This window comes from Equus caballus, chromosome 1, assembly GCF_041296265.1.
Source record: "Equus caballus isolate H_3958 breed thoroughbred chromosome 1, TB-T2T, whole genome shotgun sequence".
Taxonomy (NCBI): domain Eukaryota; kingdom Metazoa; phylum Chordata; class Mammalia; order Perissodactyla; family Equidae; genus Equus; species Equus caballus.
The window spans coordinates 116,932,946-116,958,070 of NC_091684.1; the positions used below are offsets into that span (position 1 = coordinate 116,932,946).

The window sequence follows — 25,125 nt, forward strand, 5'->3', positions numbered from 1 at the left end:
CATGAGGAACGTTGTCAGCCCTGGAGCCTGGGCTGCCCCTGCCTAGGCAGGGAGCTGAGTCATAGCCTGGTCCACAGTTGAGTGTAGCTCCCAGCTCTGCCTAACCAGAAAGGCTCAGCAGAACACCTGGAAGCTACACAGCCCAGCAATTCTCGAGCAGAGAGTACAGCAGGCAGAGCCAATCATCCACAGAGCAAAGTCAGTGGCGCTGTTCAGCCAGGGAACTTGTAGAACAAGTCAGCTTGAGTCAAGACCACAAAGAGCATTTTCAGCCTTGGAGGGTTCCCCTGCTCCACCCAGACAGGGGAACTAATTCATAGCCCCATCTACTGCTGAATGTAGCTCTCAGTCCTGGCTGTCCTGTAAGCCTGACCAGAGCACCCAGGAAACTGTGGAGCCCATCCTACAGCCTCACTTGGTTAGGGAACCAAGCTAACATTCCTATCGAACTGTTCTCAGCCAGCAGCAACCCCTGCCCCCCAACCTCAGAGCTCAGGCAGTGGCCTCACCCAAAAATAGGCCCTGATAGCAAGCCCCACCTGCCTTGGACATTACCAGCAAATACCCAAATACATTACCAGCAGAAACCCAAACTGAGCTGCCTGATGAAGAATTATTTCTGCCAAAGTGAACCTGTAAAGTCTTGGAAAGGAGACTACTTATACAAATGTACAGATACCAATGTAAGTAATCAAGGACCACAAAAAAAAATCAGGTAAATATGACACTACTGAAGGAAACTAATAAAGTTCCAAAAACTGACCCTAAAAAAATGGATATCTATGAACTGTCAGAGAAAGAATTCAGCATAGTCCTCTTGAAGAAGTTTACTGAACTACAAGAACACTAGAAAACTAAATGAAATTAGGAAAACAATGCATGAACAAAATAAGAAATTCAAGAAAGAAATATAAATCATAAAATAATACAAATAGAAATCCCATAAGTGAAACATATAATGACTGAACTGAAGAATTCAACAGAGAATTTCAAAAACAGACTTGATCATGCAGAAGAAAGAATCAATGATCTACAAGACAAGACATTTGAAATTACCCAGTCAGAGGAGAAAAAGAAAGAACAAGGAAGAAATTGAAGAAAGCCTATGGGACTTATGGGACATAATCAAAAGAAACAGTATCAGCATTAGGGAATTCCAGAAGGGGAAGAGAAAGAGAAAGGGACAGAAAGTATATTTAAAGCCATAATGGCTGAAAACTTCCTAAACCTGGGGAGAGAAATGGACATGCAGACCCAAGAGGCCTAAAGGATCTCAAATAGGTTGAATCCAAGTAAGGCTACACCAAGACACATTATAATTGAATTGTCAAAAGTCAAAGATAAAGAAAGAATTTTGAAAGCAGCAAGAGAAAAGAGAGAAGCTACATACAAGGGAACCCTCAGAAGACTATTGGTGGATTTCTCCACAGAAACTGTTCAGTCCAGGGATGATATATTCAAAATATTGAAATAAAAAAAAAACTGTCAGCCAAGAATTCTACACCCAGAAAAACTGTCCTTCAGAAATGAAGGCGAGATAAAGACTTTCCAAAACAAACAAAAGCTGAGGGAGTTCATCACCACTAGACCTGTCTTACAAGAAATGCTAAAGGGAATTCTTAGAGTGGAAGTAAAAGGATGTTAATTAACATCATAAAAATAGAAGAGGGCAGCATAAAAACACTAGTAAAGGTAAATATATACTCAAAGTTAGATTCTTTCATATGGTAATAGTGGTGTGGAATTCGCTTATAACTCTAGTTTAAAAGTGAAAAAACAAACATAGTAAAAATAACTATAATGACAGTAATCTGTTATTGGTTACACAATAAAAAAAGATGTAAACTTTAACATCAATAACCTAAAATGTGAGGGGAAGGAGAGGTAAAAGTGTAAAGTTTAGGAATGCTATAGAAGTTAAGTTGTTATCAGTTTAAAATAGGGTGTGACAACTTTAAGATATTTTATGTAAGCCTCATGGTACCCACCAGGGGAAAACCTGTAATAATCACATAAAAGAACATGATAAAGAAGTCAAGCATACTGATACAAAAAGACACCAAAACAGAAAAAAAGACCAGAATAAGAAGCAAGGAACAATGGATCTACAAAACAGCCAGAAAACAATTAATGAAATGGCAATAGTAAGTCTTTACCTATCAATAATTACTTTAATCATAAATGGATTAAATTCTCCAATCAAAAGACACAGAATGGTTGAATGGATCAAAAAAAAAAAAAAATCCAACCATATGCAGCCTATAAGAGACTCACTTTAGCCTTAACAACACACGTGGAATGAGAGTGAAGGGATGGAAAAAGATATTTCAAGTAAATGGTAACCAAAAACAAAATAAAACAAAAGCAAAGGTAGCCATACTTATATCAGACAAAATAGACTTTAAACTAAAAATGGTAAAAAGAGATAAAGATGGTCATTATATAATGATAAAGGAGTCAAGCCATCAAGAAGATATAAAATTGTAAATATTTATGCACCCAACATTGGAGCATCTAAATATACAAAGCAAAAACTAACAGAGCTAAAAGAGGAAATAAATAGCAATACAGTAATAGTTAGGACTTGAATACCCAACTGTCAACCATGACTAGATCATCTACACAGAGAATCAATATGGAAACAGCAGATTTGAATGACACTCATAGGTAAATGAACCTAATGGTCACATACAGAACATTATACCCAACAACAGTGGAATACACATTCTTCTCAAGTGCCCATGGAACATTTTCTAAGATACCATATGTTAGGCCACAAAACAAGTCATAGCAAATTCAAGAAGACTGAAATCATATCATGGTATGAAACTAGAAATCAATAACAGGAATAACACTGGAAAATTCATGAATACATGGAAAATTAAATAACACTCCCCTAAACAATCAATGGATCAAAGAAGAAATTAAAGGGGAAATAAAAAAGTACCTTGAGACAAACTAAAATGGAAACACAACATACCAAAACTTATGGGATGCAGCAAAAGCAGTTCTAAGAGGAAAGTTCATAACAATAAACACCTACATTGAGAAACAAGAAAGATCTCAAATAAACAACCTAAGTCTATGAGGTAAGGAACTAGAAAAATAAACTAAGCCCAAATTTAGCACAAGAAAAGAAATAACAGAGCAGATAAATGAAATAGAGAACAAGAAAACAATTTAAAAAATTAACAAAACTAAGCACTAGTTCTTTGAAAAGATAAACAAAATTGACAAACCTTTAGCTAGACTAATCAAGGAAAAAGGAGAGAAGACCCAAATCAATAAAATTATAAATGAAAAAGGTGACATTACAACTAAAACCACAGATACACAAAAGATCATAAGAGGCTACTATGAACAACTATATGCCAACAAACTGGACAACTCAGAAGAAATGGAAACATTCAAACTACCAACACTGAATCAGGAAGAAACAGAAAATCTGAACAGACCAATTACTGGTAAGGAGATTGAATCAGTAATCAAAAATCTCCCAACAAAGAAAAGTCCACGACTAGATGGTTCCACTGGTGAATTTTACCAAATACTTAAAGAAGAATTAATGCCAATCCTTCTCAAACTGTTCTAAAAAATCAAAAAGGAGGAAACACTCCCAAACTCATTTTACAAGGCTAGCACTACCCTGACATAAAACCCAGAAAAGGACACTTGAAGAACAGAAAACTACAGGCCAATATCCCTGATGCATCCAGATGCAAAAATTCTCAATAAAATACTAGCAAACTGAATTCAGCGGCACTTTAAAAGGATCATTCACCATGATCAAATGGGATTTACTCCAGGGATGAAAGGAGGATTCAACATCTGCAAATCAATCAATGTGATACACCTCATAAACAAAATGAAAGATAAAAATCATACAATCATCTAAATAGATGCAGAAAAACATTTGACAAAATTCAACATCAATTCATGATAAAAACTCTTTTAACAAATTAGGTAGAGAAGGAATGTACCTCAACATAATAAAGGCCAAATATGATAAGCCCACAGCTAATATCATGCTCAATGGTGGAAGTTTGAAAGCTTTTCCTCTAAGACCAAGAACAAGACAAGGGTGCCTACTCTCACCACTCCTATTCAACATAGCTAGAGCAATCAGGCAAGAAAAAGAAGTAAAAAGCATCAGAACTGGTAAAGAAGAACTAAAATTATCTCTATTTGTGGATAACATGATTTTATATATATAAAACTCTAAAGACTTAACCAAAAAAACTGTTAAATATAATTAATGAATTCAGTAAAGTTTCAGAATATGAAATTAACATACATCAGTAGTGTTCCTATACATTAATATGAATTATCTGAAAAAGAAATAAAATAATCCCACTGACAATAGCATCAAAAAAATAGAATACTTAAAAATAAGTTTAACCAAGGAAGTGAAAGATTATCTACACTGAAAACTACAAGATATTGATGAAAGAAATTGAAGATACAAATAAATGGAAAGGTATCCCATGTTCATGGATTGGAAGATTATTATAATATTGTTAAAATTTCCATATTACTCAAAGCCATCTATAGATTCAATGCTATCTCTATCAAGATTCCAATGGCATTTTTCACAGAAGTAGCAAAAACAATCCCACCATTTATATGGAAGCACAAGACTCTGAATAGCCAAAGCAATCCTTAGAAAGAAGTACAAAGTGGGGGGCACCGCACTTCCCGATTTCAAACCATATTATAAAGCTATAGTAATCAAAACAGTATGGTAATGGAATTAAAACAGACACAGACTAATGGCACAGAATCAAGAACCCAGAAATAAACCCATGCATATATCGTCAAGTAATATTTGACAAAGGAGCTGAGAATACTCAATGAGGAAAAGACAGTCTCTTCAATAAATGGTGCTGGGGAAACTGGATATTCATGCGTAAAAGAATAAAAGATCCCTACCTTACACCACTCACAAAAATTACCTCAAAATGAATTAAAAACTTGAATCTAAGACTGGAAACCATAAAACTTCTAGAAGAAAACATTGACATTAGTCTTGGTGATAATTTTGGATATGACACCTAAACCACAAAAACAAAATAAAAAATAAGCAAGAGGGACTACATCAAACTAAAAATCTTCAGCACAGCAAAAGAAACAATCAACAAAATGAAAAGACAAGCTATGGAATGGGAAAAAATATTTGCAAACTATATATCTGATAAGGGATTAACATCCAAAATATATAAAGAACTCATACAACTCAATAGCAAAAAGACAAGTGATCCAATTATGAAATGGCCAAAGGATTTGAACAGACATTTTTCCAAAGAAGTCATACAAATGGGCAACAGGTGCATGAAAACGTGCTCAATGTCACTAATCATTAGGGAAATACAAATCAAAACCACAGTGAGCTATCACCTCACACTTGTTAGAATGGCAATCATCAAAAAGACAAGTGATAACAAATGCTGGTGAGGATGTGGAGAAAAGTGTGCCCTTGTGTACTGTTGGTGGATCGTACAGGCATAGCTCACTATATTGCACTTTGCTTCATGGTGCTTCAGATGTTACATTTTATACAACGTGAAGGTTTGTGGCAACCCTGGTCAAGCAAGTCTATCGGCACCATTTTTCCAACAGCATTTGCTCACTTTGTGTCTCTGTGTCACATTTTGGCAATTCTCACAAAATTTCAAACTTTTGCATTGTTATTATATTTGTTATGGTGTTCTGTGATCAGTGATCTTTGATGTTACTATTTTAATTGATTCCAACCCTCATGGATGACTTTGAGGAGTTCAAGACGTCAGGGGAGGAAGTAACTGCAGATGTGGTGGAAAAAACAAGAAAACTACAATTAGAAGTGGAGCCTGAAGCTGTGACTAAATTGGTGCCATCTCATGGTAAAACTTTAACAACACATGAGGAGTTGCTTGTTATGGATGAGCAAAGAAAGTGGTCTCTTGAGATGGAATCTACTCCTGGTGAAGATTGTTGAAATGGCAGCAAAGGATTTAGAATATCCCATAAACTTAGTGGATAAAGCAGCAGCAGGGTTTAAGAGGATTGACTCCAATTTTGAAAGAAGTTCTACTGTGGATAAAATGCTATCAAACAGCATCACAAGCTACAGAGAAATTGTTCCTGAAAAGTAGACAACTGACGCGGCAAACTCCATTGTCTTATTTTAAGAGATTGCCACCCCAACGTTCAGCAGCCACCACTGTGATCAATCAGCAGCCATCAACATCGAGGCAAGACCCTCCACCAGCAAAAAGATTAAGACTTGCTGAAAGCTCAGATGCTGGTTAGCCTTTTTTAGCAATAAAGTATTTTTTAATTAAAGTATGTACATTGTTTTAGACATGCTATTGTACACTTAATAGACTATAGTACAGTATAAAAATAACTTTTATATGCACTGGGAAACCAAAAAGTTCATGTGATTTGCTTTATTGCGATAGTCACTTTCCTGCAGCAGTCTGGAACCAAACCTGCAATGTCTCCAAGGTATGCCTGTATATTGGTACAACCACTATGGAAAACAGTACGGAGTTCCCCCAAAAAATTAAAAATAGGGGCCGGTCCAGTGGCATAGTGGTTAAGTTCACATGCTCAGCTTTAGCAGCCTCGGGTTCACGGGTTCAGATCCTGGGTGCAGACCTACACACTGCTCATCTACACACTGCAGCAGCCTACATATGAAAGAGGAAGATGGGCACAGATGTTAGCTCAGTGACAATCTTCCTCAAGCAAAAAGAGGATTGGCAATGGATGTTAACTCAGGGCCAATCCTTCTCACAAAAATTAATTAATTAATTAATTTAAAAAATTAAATAATTAAAAAAATTAAAAATAGAACTACCATACGATCCAGCAATTCTACTTCTGAGAATATATCCAAGGGAAATAAAAACACCGTGTTGGAGATACCTGCACCCTCCTGTTCACAACAGCATTCTTTACAATAGCTCACACATGGAAATAACCTAAATGTCCATCAACAGATGAATGGATAAAGAAGTTGTGATATATAAATATACACACACACACACAATGGAATCTTATTCAGCCAAAAAAAAGAAGGAAATTCTATCATTTGGGAAAACATGGATGGACTTTGAGGGCATTATGCTAAGTAAAATAAGTCAGAGAAAGACAAATACTGTATGATCTCACTTGTGGAATCTAACAAAAAGGAAAAACCAAATTCATAGAAAAAGAGATCAAATTTATGGTTACCAGAGGAAAGGAGTGGGGGGAGGGAGAAGTGGAAGAAGGCAGTCAAAAGGTACAAACTTCTAGTTACAAGATTAATAAGTACTAGGGATTGAATGTACAACATAATGACTATGGTTAACGCTGCTGTATGATTTCACTAAAGGTAAGACAGTAAACCTAAGAGTTCTCATCACAAGGAAAAAACTTTTTTTTTTTTTTGTATCTATATGGAATGACGGATGTTAACTAAACTTACTGTGGTAATCATTTTCACAACATATATAAGTCAAATCATTATGCTGTACAATTTAAACTTACACAGTGCTGTATGTCAATTATACCTCAATAAAACTGGGGGAAAAAAGAGAAAAATGTTAAAATCCCCCCTATAAGCCATCACTTCAGGGCCCACGTGATTTTCTTTCAACCCTGGGCAGTCTTCACAATTAACACAGAGGCAGTGTGAAGAACCACCTTCCCAAGGAGGGGCTGTGTCAGGACTGCCTCAGCTGGGCAGTCCTGCTCTGGGTGACCCTGGGGCCCCTGCTTAGTCCCTGTAGCCTGGTCTCCCCAGAATAAAACAGGAGCATCATTTGCCTGACAAGGGAGCTTCTCTAGGCTTCCACAACATTAAGCACTGTAATTCCACCAAAAGGACTGAAGACTATCTAGCAAATCTAATTATTTCTTTATAACATTAACTCCCAAAAGACACTAAAACTGTAGTCAAATATGTAGAAAATGAGCTTCATGGTATGTCTTATGTATCCCTACTAAAACAATTTTAAAGCCTGTCATACAGGCCAATCAGCACGACTACGCTGGTTACCGCTTTCTGCTCACCTTGGGGTAACCTCGTGCACGAGGCCTGGGCAGGCAGGTCACCTCCATCTTCTCCAACATTGTCCCACATCTTTTAATTCTCAATTGCCAACCCCCAAATTAAAAAGGAAGAATCAATTTTCCTTCACAGAAGAAATTACTTTATTCCATTTGAAAAAAGTATACAGATATTCATTCTTTGCCTGGCAAAAGTTATTTTTCCATGGGACTCCGAGCCCCGCCTAGTCAAGTTAATGGTGACAAACATTAGAGAAACCTGTGGCCTTCAGGGGCACAGTAAGCACAAACGTTTGACTGGAAAAGCATTCACATGATCAAAACATTTCCTGGAGCAAAGGTTCACAAGTTCATTTTATCCTGAGGACCATTTTGGTTTTGAAGAAAACATTTAACTTTGAAAATAATTTAAATTTGCAAATTGAACCCAGGGCAAATAGTTTTTCACACAACTAAGAAACTGGAGAAAAAAACTGGAGATTCATCTCAAGTACTCTCCTGCCACACTCCTATCCTTTTATATGATGAGATCTTTTCAATTTATCTCTAGGCCTCACCTATCAAATGCCATAAACCATGCCTAAAACTTAGCGCTTGTAGAGTGTGTTTTCCTCCCTGGAGACAGACTTCACAAGGGCTGAATCACCAGCCAGCTCAGCCTATTTCCACGGCTCCATGGGACCGAGATGGGCTCCCGCCAAAGCAGGCTCCCACTCTCACCCCATCCACCCCTGCTCCACCCACAGGGCCTCAGAGGCCAAACGTGATCCCCTGGAGCCTCTGCACTTAGCACCACTGTTGCCTTGTCACAGGAGGAGACAGGCAAACCTCAAGCAGACAGGCATCAGGCCCCTTTTTATGGCCTTCAAGGCAAAGGTCACCAATGGGCCCTCCACTAAGTGTTTGGTCTTTTAACATTACGAGCTACATTATAGACAAAGTGTCATTTATGGCCACCCGGAAAAATGACGAAGCCCCATTCTTGTGCTGTGGCTCTAGAATTCCTAAGAATGGAGTCAGGGAAGCAGCAGGAAACACACCTGTTCCCCTACACCACTCTTCCGGGCACACACAGGGGCTGCTGCTCTAGGCAATGCTGGACTGGCGAATGTTTGGTCTTAAGACCTTAGAAGCGTCACATGGTGGGACCTTGGTGATAGGCACTCATTCTCTACACCTACTCACCTCCAGACACTGGCCAGCAAGAGCTCCTTCTGAGAAGGCTGACTTGGAGAATGCAGTTAGCGATTGCTATGGGGATGCACCTCAGGTGAAACTGGGCCACGGCCCCCAAAGCTTCTGGCCAGGAAGTGCACCACGCAGCAGCCCGAAACATGCCTGTGTGTCAGACTAAGTAGCTTACAAGTACAAGGAACAGAACTGCTGTTTACTCAATATCATGACAATTTCGATTTAGGGCTTTTTTGATTCTAGATGTGACACTGCCTCAAAAAGGCTCATCGCTGGGGCAAATATAAAATAGAGCTTGTTACAATTATAATCTGCCATGCTCTAAAACAGACTGACATTCCACCACTATTGCACAGCACCTCTGCCAGAGAGAGAGACCATCGGTCAGGGCCAGTCACCGCTCCACAGCAGGTGAGGGACACTGCAAACAGCCAGGCAACCAAAGCTGACCCAGGTGCTCCCACAGTGCAGGCAGACTGGACAAGGGCATTCCTCTCCCTACAAGCACGTCCAACTTGGGGGCCCACACAGTGCTACTGTGAAGACACTCACGGCCAGACCACTAAATGCCTTCAAGAAATGGCAGCCGTCACGTGTAAATGTCTCTCTTGCCACAGCTCTCTGAATGCAGGAGGCCGAGGGCGCTGGTGTTTTGGCTCCTGCAGCTTTGGATTAGGCGAGGCTATTTCACATGGTAGTATCCAGAACACAACAGTGGCTTCTGAAACGTGCCCATATGTCACGGAAAAGGAAATGCAGCACCCTAACACACGGCTAATGTCAGCTGACGCACATCAGGAGCCCAACTGCTAGAGCTGGCCTGATTTTTCAGAAACAACAGTAGCTAGTTTCCTGTCTGGGTGGTTTGAGTGAACTGGCTGTCTGAAGAGGGGATGGTTGGCACTGGAATAACTAATTTGGGGGCTTGCCCTGGAACTGCACCCAGTGCCAGGGAGCCATTGGGGACAACAGTTGTGTTCAAGCTACTAGGGATCTCACCAGTAGCCTGTATTTTAAAATAGACCAAATAAAACACTGGTAAAACAATACCAATTAGAAGCATGATAAAAACAGCATTCCACCACTGAATTCCACAGTCTGCGCCATCTGTAGGCGTCTTCAGAGGAGCTGGAAGCAGCGGCTGACTGGAGGTCTCTGCACAGTAACTTTCACTCAAATAGATTTCTGACTGCACTGCACGCTCAAGATTCTGGTCAATGTCCTTAAAGAAATCCGTCAGTGGGCTGGACGGGGCAGCGGCATCTACAGCTGCTCTGTCTGGGTCTGGCTGCTCCTCAAAGGTCACTCTGGTCTCTGAGGATGGGCTTGGGAGAGGTCTGAGTTCTTTGTGGGTCTCTGTTAGGATCCCATGGATTTTCACTGGAATCTTAATAGATTTCAAAGCATATAAGTCTTGTTCTCTGATGAAGTTGTTGACTTTCTTGATATCTGCAACCTAGGGAAGCCATGAAGACACACATCAGGAAGTATGTAAAGCTCTTAAAATCAATATCCAAAAAGTGGCTCTTAACCTTTCTGGGTGATGGGCCAAGCCCACTCTGCTTAAGAATCTGATGAACCCCGGAAAACTGCACCCACACACAAAATTAGTTTAGGCTGCATAACTTTGTTTTTTTGGCTTTAACTTAGCCTTAATGTATAGTTTAATCATCAAATTTTCCTATAGATTTACAAATTTGGACAATTTAAAATAGGTTTCGGAAAAGACTGTTTCAAGTGCGACTGCAACAAAATGCTTTCAGTTGAAACACATCATGGCACTTTTAAAGCATACTGCTGCCCTCTGGACTCTGAACTTTTGAGGCAACAGTGCCCCCAAATGGCTAACTTCTCTCCTGCATCGGAATCCGATTCAGCAGCTGCAGGAGACATTAGCACTCAGCAAACACCAAGCCTCAGCCAGCTCCACAAACACTCAGAACCCAGTTTACCTGTGACATTTTAAGAAAGAGGTGTGCCCTCATGATTCCACCAAATTTTCTTTCCCAGAAGTACTGTACGGCACAAACATTTTTTAAATAAAAGTGACCTACACTTAATTCACTTTGAGGATTTCACAACACTTCTTATGATAATTACAAATATGTAGGAAATCATGAATCGCGTTGGAAACTATAGACTGAAATCTCCTATTCCAATATTAGGACTTGAGGAGAAAGGAACACTACTGTAAGTTTTATAAAGTTCATAAACTCCTCTCATAACCAAAGCTTAAGATTTAAGAAGTAGAAGAAAATGTAAGTCAAAGATAAGCCCTCCCTCGAGCTCCTGCTTACAAATTTACTGAAAGCATCAGAAATGGACTCTAAGGTTTTAACTCAGAAGTCCACTTAAACTAGAGTGTAAACATAGTCAATAGACCTTAATCAAATAAATCATCTCCATTATTTTGATTATTTAGCAAGCGCTTTTTTCATTTAATTGAATTGGGGTGGGGGACATTTTAAATTTATTATGTTCTGAAACTAAAGCATAAAGTGCTTGAGACCTTTTCGTCTTTGCCCCTAATAAACTAACATCAAATTTATTTACTTAAAACAGGAAAAATGATCACTTATCAGATACATTATATAGTCTTTTTGGATTTCTTAAACGTCACCATTCCAAGAAGCCCACCGCATCTGTTCAGGTCTTTGTAGGGTAGAATTTCATTTTTCAGCCCATTCTCTAGAAACCATACAGTATGCCCACAGAAGCTGATTAAGAGTCAAATACTAACCTCAGTACAATTTAGAGACCACTATGTGTCCCTGGAGACCAGCCTGTTTATTTCCCTGGGAAACACACCACCACCCCACCCAACATGTTTAGCCATTTGGATCTTGTTAAATGACAGACACTTAAAAGAGGAAAAGATTTTTTTATATAAGTAGCTTATACAGCCCTAGAGAAGGCCATAGAAAGTTGTAGCATAGTGTTAGTAAAATGAAATAAATAGTTTCAATCTAGGAGAGACTGCAGCAATTCTATAAATACTTTCCTACTTACTTTGCCATTGTTAATCACTCTGAATGCTAAAAACATAATTAAAGAGAAAAACAGGGTTATATAGACACACAGCACACGAAGGCTAGATCATGCAATTCTAAAAGAGAGAAAGTAAAACTTTACCAATCAAATAAGCTACAACCGCAAGAAAGGGTCAGAAAAAGAAAAGTAGCCAAAAAAGCAAGCATACCAAAGAAATCTGGGATAAGTTCTGCCTGGCATCTCTGGCCTCACTGGGTCTTAAATAAAATGTGCTCAAAAGCAAAAAAAGGTTTCCGAATTTCAGTTTGGAGGGACAGAGAAGAGCAGAAGTGCTCTGCAGAGAGGGAACGGCCCCATCAACTGAGATTCCTAACCCTCCCTCTTCACGACCCCAGCGCTCAGAGCTGAAGGTACTTCCACCCGCCTTCCAGCTCTGGCGAGACAGCGGAGTCCTTTACTGCTACAACAGGCCTTCCCCAACCCCCACGGGGGTCAGGCAGGGGCAGCACGGGGCCGGGCGGCGGGCAGCGCCTTCACCTGCGGGGTTTCTTACTTTGCAGCCATACTGAAGAGCGAGCTTGTTGAGGCTGTCCTCTCGGGCCAGCTCCCTCTGCAGCAGGACCACGTCCCCCGCTCCTGGCTGGTGAGGCTGGTGGGCACCCTTCTTCCGGCACTCCTTGCTCCGGGGCCGCAGAGCCACACGCTGGGACTGTTCCTCAGAGGAATCCCCCGAGTCCCCACTGCCACTCTCAAACACGTAAACGTGGCTGGTCGGAGTCCTACATACAATAGCTGGGCCTTGGAAGGTCTTGGTTAACGCTTCTTTCTGCCTCATTTTCTTAACTGAAAACCAAACCCCAGGGTTAATTCCACACAAGCCAAGGCACAGTCATTCCTCTGCGGCTACACTGCAGATGGGCGTCTTGCTGTTGTTCAAGATTACTCCTTTCCCTAATCATTGCACATAAATACTATCAGTACAAGGAAGAACGTGTTTATGCGAGCTGACATGGAGGGAGTGAGGGAGGCAAATAAAAACAGGTTTTTTCCCAGTTTTTTCTAACATGAATTCTTTTTGCACAGACAACAAAAGAACGCCCCTTCTCCTCTTCCTCCTCATCCATAGATCTGTCTCCCCAGACCCCACGTCTGTAGAGCAGCAACTTCTCTTCTTGATCTCAGAGTAGTAAAGAGGAGGCTGGATCACCGCGGTGACAGGCAAGGACTGCTCCCAGCTTCCTCGCGCTAAGCATCTTAAACTCAGAACTTTTGTACAAAAATTCTTGTTCAATACTTTCAGCATTCCAAAGCACCTTCACTAAAAAGGTCAAGACTAAGGATGCTCGCTTAGAAGAACCATGAGACAAAAACACTGATTTTGAAACAGCCTGAATTATACAATATGAGGGGCAAGCGGGGGGAAAATTCCTGTCAAACTGCGAGACTCACCCGTCTCTGACAGGCCCCCTGCCTTCGTGGACCCTCCCCACCCCGTCTGCTTTTCGTGTTCACTCTCAGACAAGTGCAAACGCCGCAACATGCCCTTCCCCTCGCCGAACTGTTCCCATGAGAGTCCAGAAATGAAACCTCCAACACGGGGAATGACAGCCTCAGAAAGAGCTGGCCCCGGGTCCCTCCGAAGCCACCGGGGAGTGGCCCGGGGCGACCCCGCCCCCCGCCCTCGGAGGCCGCCGCCCCGACCCGCCGCCGCACTCCAGAGCCCCCCGGGCCGGCTCTCCTCCGCGCCCGAGCCCACTGCGGCGTCCCGAGGCTGGGGCCGGGCTGCCCGTCCGAGCTCACGGCCTGCAAGGGCCCGGCGGCTCCCAGGCCTCAGTTTCCCTCAGAGCCCCGTCCGTGAAAGGAAGGGCGTCCCCAAACAGGAGCTGACAATAAAACCGGGGAGCGACCCGCCTCTACGCTTAGACGGGGCGGGGGGAAGGGACAACACTCCACAAAGGCACGACCTCCGACCCCTGACCTCCAACCCAAGCAACCGCGGGCCAACCCTCAACGGTAGCGGTCGCCGCCCCTCCAGGCGCTGGAGGGCAGCCTAGGAGACTCGGAGTGGCGGCTCGCCCCCCAGCCGATAAACGAAGTTAAGCCGCGTGGCCGCAAACAGCCCCCACGGTCCCGAGCTCGCCCCGCGGCCTCCCCCTGCGGGCCCGGGTACCTCCGCGCCCAGGATCCGCCGCGACCCGCCGCCACCGCCCTCGCCGCCGCCGCCGCGCCTGCCTATTGGCTGCGAAAGTCAGCGGGTTTGCGGGGGGCGGGGACGGCAAAGCAGCCAATGAAATCATTGGTGGGCGGGCACCCGGACGAGCCCGGCTCTGCTGAGAGGTCGGCGCACGCCCCGTAGGGAGCACTGCCCGGGGGCGGGGGCGGGGCCGCAGCCGGGAGCGTGGCAGGGGCCTGGGAAGGGAGGGGCGGGGCCTGGGAGGGGAGGGGCGGGGCCTGGGAGGGGAGGGGCGGGGCCTGGGAGGGGAGGGGCGGGGCCTGGGAGGGGAGGGGAGGGGAGGGGTGGGGAGGGGTGGGGAGGGGAGGGGCGGGGCGGGGCGGGGCGGGGCCCAGCTCTCTGACCTGACCCTCGAGCTGGTCGCTCTCCTGCGCTGCTGATACGGCCCGTCCTGTCTCCAGTTTTTACGTCAGTAAAACACTTAGCTATGAGACACTTTAACGTCTCCCTCCCAGCTTTTGCTGAGCCTTAACTTTCTCACCTGTAGCAGAGGCCTTTGGCCCTGTGTGTCAATGGCTGTCACGAGGGGGCGGGTGTCACCACTGAGGCCGCCGGCAGAGGAGGAGCCCCTCCAGCTCGGCCCGGGTGGGCGAGGGGTCTCCACATCCTGAGCCGCCGGGACCGCCGGAGGAGTTTGCTCTGTCCCGAGGATAAAAAAGAAAAGTTCACCAATGTAAAACGTTGAACCACGGGAACACGAACAAAAGAGACGTAATTTATCAAATGTCCGATGGCGGAGGACTCCCTAACCTTGAAAAGTGATGGATGAATTCTCTCACACACTAAAGCACAAACATTTAAAACTTCAACCCAAAAAAGGAAACCAAAATTTACCAAACAGTAATCTGGGGAAAATAAATTCAACAAACACCACAAAAGATTAAGATCCTTAATTGAGGAAGACCTTATCGAATGAGTAAGAAAGACGCTGAGACTCCAGTAGCTAAACGGGTGGAGAACACGAGCAGACAATTCACCACAGAAGACAAATGGTTGACAGGGAAGAAAAATTTCTCGCTAGCAATCATATCAAACAACAAAGCAAAGGATTAAAACAATAAGATCTCTGAAACACCTTTTATGGTTTTCCATGCCACTTAGAAGAGAAGTCAAAAATTTTTTTTATGAGGAAGATTGTCGCTGAGCTAACATCTGTGCCCATCTTCCTCTGTTTTATGTGGGATGCGGGCTCAGCACAGCTTGACAAGTGGTGCTGGGTCCCCGCCCAGGATCCAGGCCTACAAATCTGGCCGGAGCAGAGCACGAACTTAACCACTACACCACGGGGCCAGCCCCTCAAATTTTTTATCTTGGCAAAGTCCAGGATGGTGTGAGGGCTCCAACGCATTGTCTACCATTCTACCCATTTCTTTCAGCCACGATCTGCTTTTTCCTGACCTTTAAACACCTGGATCTCCCACCTCTGGCCCTTCATGGGAATGTCCTTCTCTCAGCTGCTGGCATGATTGAACCTTCTGATCCTCAGGCCTCAGATGAGTCACCTTCTCAGTGGGGTCCTCCCTGTCCACCCTGTGTACATAGGTGCTCCCTCTGTGCTCTGTCCGATCAGGCTGTGTCTTCATCATACTTCCCAGTTAACTTACTTGTTTTGGTGCCAGAATCCTCCTGCCCCTAATGATCATCTCTAAGTCAGCTTTACCCACCACTCCCAGTGCCCAACTCAGCGTGACACTTAGTAGGCGCACTTTAGATAGTGGTTCAATAGAAGAGACACGAAGTGACCTGACCCAGTGTACATGGGAGGGAAGTGGCAGCACCAAAACCCAAATCCTCCTGTGTCTGACTCCAAAGGCTCAGCTGTCAGCCACGGCTGTGCTTCTGGCCCAAAGTCCTGGCCAGGGCCTGGCGGATCTGGCAAGTCTGGCAGTCAGAATTTAAAAGTGTAATTGATGGGGAGAGGAATCAGAACAGAATCTACAAAGCTGAATTAATATAGAGGTTCTCTGATCAGTTATAGTTATTTCTTTCATTCAGCATGTTCAACAAAAAACAAACCCAGACTTAGGAGAGACTTTGCTCAAAAGGACTTTATTCAAGGGGAGAAAGGGGCTGTTGCAACAGGGAGAAGGCTCTGAGTATAAGGCCTGCAAGTGTGTCAGGAGTTAGGCAGGAGGAGTTTTTCTTTTATGGAGAGGAGTAAACAAGGCTAGAAAGAACCAGGTGTGGGGAAGTGGGGTGAAAGGTGGCAGGATTGGATCATAAATCCAAAATGGTTCCACCTCTTCTCAAGAGGGACTGGATGCTGGCTCGGGCCACGGGGCGCCAAAGTTCATTCAGGGGCCTGGAGGAGGGAGAGAGGCTTCTTGGAAGTTTGGTTAACAAGCATTCTGTTCCAATTGATCAGTGGGGACCAGAGGCTCTGCTAATCATTTATGAGGCAAAGAAAGGGAATTTAGAGGGTCTGCATCTGGCCTTGTTATAAGTAAACAAGGCGGGCGTCCATGAGTCTTGTCTAAGTCATTTGGGGAAGGAAAGGTGGTTCTTTGTAATGTCATTTTCTAGAACCCAAAAAGAGTGGGGGCTGGAGGGTAGTCCTTAACCTTCACTGTTTTCCAGGAGCACAGGGCTTGGGTAAAGTTCAACACTGTCAAGCTTACATCTATGGATCTCCTTCCGTGTGTCCAGCCCTGGCGAGTGAAGTGGTGAGTAAAGCTGGTGAGCCCTCATGAGCCTTGCATTTCAGGAGAGAAGATGGGCAAAAACAAAGACATGCACAGAAAGCAACATTACAGATTACAGATCTTTGAAAAATAAAAACCAGGTCATGTCCGTTAACAACGGTTATCCAGACTTCATCAAGGCAAACGGATGGCTGTGTGTCCTTTAGTGTCCTCCCGGAGCTTGGTCAGCAGGCTGCCCAAGAATTATATGATTCTCTAAGACAGCAGTTCTCCAAGTGTGGTCTGGGGACCCTGGAGATTCCTGAGACCCTTTCAGGGGCTGTAACATCAAAACTATTTTCATAGTGATGCCAACAGTATTTGCCTCTAACACTTCCCTCGTTCTTGATGGCCAGTAATTTAGCTAACATATATTGAGTCCTCACTGGGTACCAGGCAACACAGCAGCCCTCTGAGTAGGTATTATTATAATCCCCAATTTACAGATGGAAAAACTGAGTGCGAGAGAAACTTCAGTTGCCTACCCAACATCCATTCTGACTTTTTATTTAGGAACAGAACCCCAATATTTTTTAGGGCAACAATGTACCAAGCTCAGACTACGTTTCCCAGCCTCCCTTGCAATGGAGTGTACTCTTGTGAATAAGTTCCAGACAATGAGATGCGAGAGGAAAAGATTGGGTGGGACTTCTGAAAAAGCTTTTAAAAGGGAGACATCTGGAAAAACTCTGTAAAATATATATGCCCTTTTTACCCTCCCTCCTGCTACCTGGAATGAAGATGTGATGGCTACAGCACATGCAGTCATCTTGGACCATGAGGCAACATTGACCATAGAATCCATGTGCTAAGGATGGCAAAGCAGAAAAATGGAAAGTATGTGAGAAAGAGATAAATGTCTCTGTTGCTCAGGAGCTTGTGAAGATCTCTGTTAGTAACAGCTGAAGCAATTCCTCACTTACATACTTAGGCACAGAGGTTAAGTTACTCATGTAAGATGTCATAGCTGGTAAGTACAAGAGGCAGGATATAACCCCGGACAGTGGCTACAAAGCCCGTGGTTTGTAAGCTTCTGTGCAGGGCTCAGTTTTGCTTTCCCTGCTGCCCCAGCCCAGCCCAGGAGGTCTGCCAACCTGGTCAATAGCTCCCTCAGAAACATACCCAAGTTTGTTTTCTCCCCAGGCCCGTGGCTAGGCTGGCAGAGACGCAGTTCCTCAGGTTCAGGTGAGGCCAGAGGGGAGGTGTCAGAGCAACATGGCTCATCCACTGAAATGTGCCAGAGTCACATCCAAGGACAGTCCCACTGCTCTGCCCTGAGAAAGCTGCGACCAAATGTCCACAAGCAGACGTGCTTCTCAGATGCCCCTCAAAATCCTGCTAAACCTAGGCCATCCTGTCCCTATGTGAGCTTGCTATGGACTGGACTGTGTTCCCTACATTCATATGTCATAGTCTCAATGCCCAATGTGACTGTATTGGAGGTTGGGTCTATAAGGAAGTAACTGAGGTTAAATGAAGTCAGAGGGTGGGGCCCTCATCCAATAGGGTTAGTGTCTTTATAAGAAGACACGCCAGAGAGTTCATTCTCACTCTTTCTCTCTCTCTCCCTGCTCACACCTACAGGAAAGGCCACGTGAGGACGCAGTGCGAAGGTGGCCATCTGCAAGCCAGGAAGAGAGCCCTTACCAGAATCTGAACCCTGACCTGGCACTTTCAGGCTCCAGAACTGTGAGAAGTAAATTTCTGTTGTATAAGCCATCTAGTGTGTGGTATTTTGTTATGACAGCCTGACTGACTAAGACACAGACCTTCTCCCTAGGAGGGCAGAAGACGGAAGGAGCAGATGCTGAATTGCTGGCTTTCACTAGATGTTTCAAAACACCAGTGGATAGAGAGCAGAGAATTGTGTTGGCAAAGTCATTAGAAGTTCTGAAGCTACAACTTCTCATTTTGTAGAGAGGAATTTAAGACCCAGAGACACAGGGTCTTCAATTAGACACAGGGGACCTACTCAAGATTGCATAGCAGGTTAGTGGTAGCTTTGAGCCATGATGGAAGATAAATGGAATCCAAAGCCAGCTCTGCATTTACTGACTTTGCAACCTTGATCAAGTCCTGTAAGCCTTCCGGGCCTTGGTCCCCTCTTCTACTGTGTTGTCCCTTATGCCCTGTATGGCCGTACCTTCCTTCTGCCTGGAACAATTCCAGTTTATGCCTGTTGTCTCAGCACAATTATTATTAATGCTCCTTCCCTTCTCATAGTGTTTGGACACACCCTCTACCTCTGTGGCAGTTTGCATGACACATGCTCCCAACCCACCCCCTGGCAGACATTGCTGGTTCATCACAGAAGCCCAGACAGCTATCAGGCCTCTGCATGGAGTATCCAAGACAGCCATGACCAATCAACCAAGAGCATCAGGGGAGGTGAAAATGACTTGCCATCCCACCTCTGTGGAATCTGGTAGTCTTGATCTGCTTTCTCAGAATGTGGGTTATCTAGCGATGCAGGAAAATCCACTGGTCACTGGGGATCAGCCTCCTATCTACAAAATGGAAAGAACAAAACTGCCCAACTTCTTCCACGTGTTATAAAGTCATTGTTGGAAATGAAGCCGTTGGAAGAAACATGCCTATGAGTGTTAAAGCTCACAGCTCCAAAGATATTGCCAACTTAGGAGTTCATGGGAGAGTGGTAGAAAAAAAGAGTTTAAGAAATATATTGCATTTGGTACAGCAAAAAACATCATTAAAAAGTTAAAGGGCAGGAGGAGGAGAGCCAAGATGGCGCCGTGAGTAGTCCTCTTTGTCTCTCGCCCTTCGAGTCTACAATTATTTGGACACTTATCGCTTGACAAAGGATATCCAGACAGCATCTCAGGACGTCTGAGACACCCACGCGACTATACATCGGAAGGCGGACGGACTTTCCTCCGGGAGGATGTGGAAATAGGTGAAAACTCTCCGACCCCGACGGGCAGCCTAGTACCCGCAAGTGGCTTTCTTCCAACGGACGCCCCCAGAGGATCCACACACATCTAGGGCAGGAGCGAGAACACAACAGAGGAGCGACAGTGGAAACAGGTGACCAGAACCCTACCTAAACCCCCCGCAATTACTCCTAAACGCAGAGGGAAACTTTGGAGTTGCACACCTGAGCCCGCGGGGAGAGTCTCTCCCCGCCATTGGCGGGGAGACCCAGCCTGGTGCTCGGGGCGCCCGGAGGGTCCCAGAGAGAGACACGGAGGGCACGGAGGTCTCCCAGCTGCCATTGCCCGCCCCGTGGGACTAGGGATTGCCGGAGATCTCGGAGAGGAGAGGACCGGGGCTGGGGGAACTTTCAAAGGCCGGTTCTGTGACCCGGAGGGGAAGCGCCGGAGCTCCGCCCGGGCAGCAGACAAAACTCTCTGTGTGCCGTTAGCAGAGGGGCCACACTGAGCATTCACGGCTCCGGGAGTGGCCCGGAGAGAATCCCAGAGGGCGGGGCGACCCCCAGCTACCGTTGCCCACCCCGTGAGGCTAGGGATTGCCGGAGATCTCGGAGAGGACTGGGGCTGGAGAGAGTTCCAGAGACCCAGCTTAGTAGCCTAGGGGGAACCCTACAGGCTCACAGCAGCCTTAGGGAAAGCCTCTGCACAGCACCAGTAGAAGGCACCCAGCCGCCAGCCACAAGGCTGGAAGACCCCAGGGCAAAAGCAGCATAGCTAGGTGTACTAACCACAGACTGTAGAAGATGCCAATAGCTCTCCTGCGACCCATAGAGGACAAGTGAGATTCGGTGGGTGCCGACAGCAACGGAGCGACAAATATAAGTGATCCCACCCCTGGCCGCTGGAAAAGCCCATAACACTGTTGCAGACCCCAAGGAGAGAGCACATCTAGGTGGGCTGCAACAGTAGGCACCTGCAGCCTGAAGCCCCCCTGTGACGGCCCCCACGGCAGAGGAGGGAATCCAAAGGGCCACTGTGGCTACGAAGAGGGGCCCAGGCCCAGTTAGCAACTACGGACAGGGTTCCTGGTTGGTGAAGTATAAACAGCTGCTCCCCCCACCGCAGCAGCTGAAACAAGTGAAAGGAGCAACTAAACTCTATCTCCATGCGGAGGCACAAATCAACAACATCAAGCAATATGAAAAAATACATTAAATCTCCAGAACAGAAAGAAAGTAACAAATACACAGAAAACAATCCCAAAGAAAATGAGATATATAACCTAAATGATGATGACTTCAAAACAGCCATCATTAAGATTCTCAATGAGTTAAGAGAGAATTCTGACCGACAACTCAACGAGTTCAGGAGCTATGTCACAAAAGAGTTTGATACGATAAAGAAGAACCAAACAGAAATATTGGAAATGAAGAACACAATAGAGGAGATTAAGAAACATCTAGATGCTCTGAACAGTAGGGCCGATAATATGGAGGAAAGAATTAGCAATTTGGAAGATGGCAATATAGAATTGTTGCAGGCAGAGGAGGAGAGAGAAGCAAGACTTAAAAGAAATGAAGAAACTCTCCGAGAATTATCAGACACAATTAGGAGATGCAACGTAAGGATTATAGGTATACCAGAGGGAGAAGAGAAGGAGAAAGGGGCAGAAAACCTATTCAAAGAAATAATGGCTGAGAACTTCCCAAATCTGGTGAGGGAGATGGATCTTCAGGTGACAGAAGCCAATAGATCTCCAAACTTTATCAATGCAAGAAGACCAACTCCACGGCATATAGTAGTGAAGCTAGCAAAAGTCAACGACAAGGAGAAAATATTAAGGACAGCCAGGCAAAAGAAACTAACCTACAAAGGAACCCCCATCAGGCTATCAGCAGATTTCTCAGCAGAAACTTTACAGGCTAGAAGAGAGTGGAATGATATATTCAAAAATCTGAAGGACAAAAATCTACAGCCGAGAATTCTCTACCCAGCGAAAATATCCTTCAAATACGATGGAGAAATAAAAACTTTCCCAGATAAACAAAAATTAAGGGAGTTCATTGCCACAAAACCTCCTCTTCAGGAAATCCTCAGGAAAACCCTCATTCCTGAAAAATCCAAAAAAGGAAAGGGGCTACAAAACCAAGAGCAGAGGAGATAAGTAGAAGGACAACAACAGAGAGTAGCAGCTCTACATCAGAACAGATTAAACCATGGGACGAGAAACAAAGGAAACTGAAGAAAACCGGAAAACAAGACACAAAATGGTAGTGGTAGGCCCCCACGTCTCAATAATCACTCTAAATGTAAATGGATTGAACTCCCCAATCAAAAGACACAGAGTGGCAGGATGGATCAAAGAACAAGATCCAACAATATGCTGCCTCCAGGAAACACACCTCAGCCCCAAAGACAAACACAGACTCAGAGTGAAGGGATGGAGAACAATACTCCAAGCTAATAATGAACAAAAGAAAGCAGGTGTCGCTATACTAATATCAGACAAGGTAGATTTCAAAGCAAAACAGATAAAGAAAGATAAAGAGGGACAGTATATAATGATAAAAGGGACTCTCCGCCAAGAAGACATAACACTTATAAATATATACGCACCCAACACAGGAGCACCAAAATTTGTAAAGCAACTCTTAATAGAACTAAAAGAAGACATCAACAACAATACAATAATAGTAGGGGACCTCAACACACCATTAACACCAATGGACAGAACATCCAGACAGAAAATCAACAAGGAAATAATAGAATTAAATGAAAAATTAGACCAGATGGACTTAATAGATATATATAGAACACTTCATCCAAAAACAGCAGGTTACACATTCTTCTCAAGTGCACATGGAACATTCTCAAGGATTGACCATATTTTGGGAACCAAAGCAAACATCAATAAATACAAGAGAGTTGAAATAATATCAAGCATCTTTTCTGATCATAACGCTATTAAACTAGAAATCAACTACAAGAAAAAAGCAGAGAAAGGTGCAAAAATGTGGAGACTAAACAACATGCTTCTCAACAAACAATGGATCATTGAAGAAATTAAAGAAGAAATCAAATATTATCTGGAGACAAATGAAAATGAGAACACGACATACCAAATCATTTGGGATGCAGCAAAAGCAGTCCTAAGAGGGAAACTCATCGCAATACAGGCTCACCTCACTAAACAAGAAAAAGCTCACGTAAGCAGCCTCAAACGACACCTAACAGAACTAGAAAAAGAAGAACAAACAAAGCCCAGAGTCAGTAGAAGGAGGGAAATAATAAAAATAAGAGCAGAAATAAACGATATTGAAACAAAAAAGACAATAGAAAGGATCAATGAAACAAAGAGTTGGTTCTTCGAAAGAATTAACAAAATTGACAAACCCCTAGCCAGACTCACCAAGAAAAGAAGAGAGAAATCGCAAATTAATAAAATCAGGAATGACAGAGGAGAAATCACAACAGATACCAATGAAAAGTTAAAGGGCATATGACAAACTGGGGAAAAATATTTGCCATCTTTGATATGTTAATATCCTTAATATATAAAAGGCATTCAGATCTCAATAAGAAAAAAAGCAAACGCTCCAAAGAAAAATTGCCAAATGATGCCAACAATTCACTAAAGAAAAACATGGAAAAAAGGTGTTAACTGACAGATAGTCAAATCAATAGAAACCCAAATAGCTGCAAGGAGCTGGAAAAAGTCAAACCTACTGGGATTATATGCCACGTGGCACGTGGTGGCACAGGTGGGAAAGAGGCTCTCAGGCTCTGCTGGTGGGAGTGTCAGTTGGGACATTTGTTGCATTATGTAGCAATAACTTTTAAAATGCGCACATTCTTTGATTCTGTTGCCCACGTTTAGGAATTTACCAAGAAAATAATTAGAACATGTAAAAAGATTTGCTACAAAACTGTTCTTAATGGCGAGAAGTGGAAAAAAACCCAAATGTCCAATAGTAGTGAATTAGGTTGAATTCATTTAGCTCATTTATGAAATGGAATAACACATATGCATTTAAAAGAATCTTGTATAAGTATAGTTATTAACATGGAAGGATGTTTAGGAATAAAAAACACTATTTTAAAAATCTCTAGAAAACAACATGAGGGACAGATACCCCACAGCATCACCCCACAGCCATCCAAGCAGAATATTCATAGCGCTTATTCCTGGGTGACTTTCGTTGCCTTATTCATGTGCATCTGCATCTTTAAACTCGTCTCTGCTGCACACGTTTACTCTTGTTATGAGGAGGTGGTGTACCCACCGAACAGTGGTTAAAGTCACAGGTGCTGAAGTCGGACATCCAGCTCTGAATCCAGTGCCAACCCTTAGGACCTCTGGAAGAATCCTGTGACCTCTGCGAGTCTCGGTTTTCTCGTCTATAAAATGGGATCTGAGAGAGATACTGCTGTCCACCAGGTGCCTAGTATACAGTGAGCGCTCCAGGAATGTGGGCTATCCTTATTACCAAGGGGGACACCATAAAGTCATAAGTCAATTTTTCATTAAAAAATGCGTTCCCTGCCCTAACTTAGGTAGCTGGAGGTGGTTTGTGAGCCCCAGATCTGCGCTGAGATGGATGGAGATAAGTTTCGCAGGTGAGTTTTAAGCCCTTTTGTCAGCAGCTATATTTGTGTCAGATTCCATTGTCCCCAGGGCCAGGAGGTGGGGAGGTGCCTGCAAACAGGAGCCTGATGAACCAGGTGAGCTGGCCGGGGCAATATAAACAGGGCCACCGCCCTTCAGACCTGGTGAGTGCCCCCATGGGAAGCCCAGCACCTGGCCAGAGCTCCCAGGTCATGCCAAGCTGACTTCCGCCTGGCCCTTCCCTTCCAGCTTGGAGCCTGGGGCTGCTCTGTCATCTCCACCTGGTGGGGAACTCAGTCTCCAGTTTTGGTTTCCCTGAAAAGCCACACCCAGAGATCTTTGCATATACAGCAGGGTGTTTCAAGGTTTCACAGACACATCTTAACATCTCCATTTTGTCCCTCTCAGGAGCAAAACCTCAATCCTTGGCCCCTGCCTCCTCCTTTCTTTCTCCTTGCTTTCTCCCCTGCCAACCTTTAAACTCAGCGTTGGCTT

The 25,125-nt window shown here is 44.0% G+C and overlaps 1 protein-coding gene across 1 annotated transcript; it reads right to left on the minus strand.

The window, feature by feature from the left end:
• Positions 1 to 8,157: 8,157 nt before the first annotated feature.
• On the minus strand, positions 8,158 to 14,593 carry LYSMD4 (LysM domain containing 4). Its single transcript, XM_005602837.4, has 3 exons — positions 14,390 to 14,593; positions 12,773 to 13,062; positions 8,158 to 10,684 (listed from the first exon to the last, which is right to left on the minus strand). The coding sequence occupies exons 1-3, from the start codon at positions 14,514 to 14,516 to the stop codon at positions 10,073 to 10,075; spliced, it is 1,029 nt and encodes a 342-aa protein (XP_005602894.2). The 5' UTR covers positions 14,517 to 14,593; the 3' UTR covers positions 8,158 to 10,072.
• Positions 14,594 to 25,125: the final 10,532 nt, after the last annotated feature.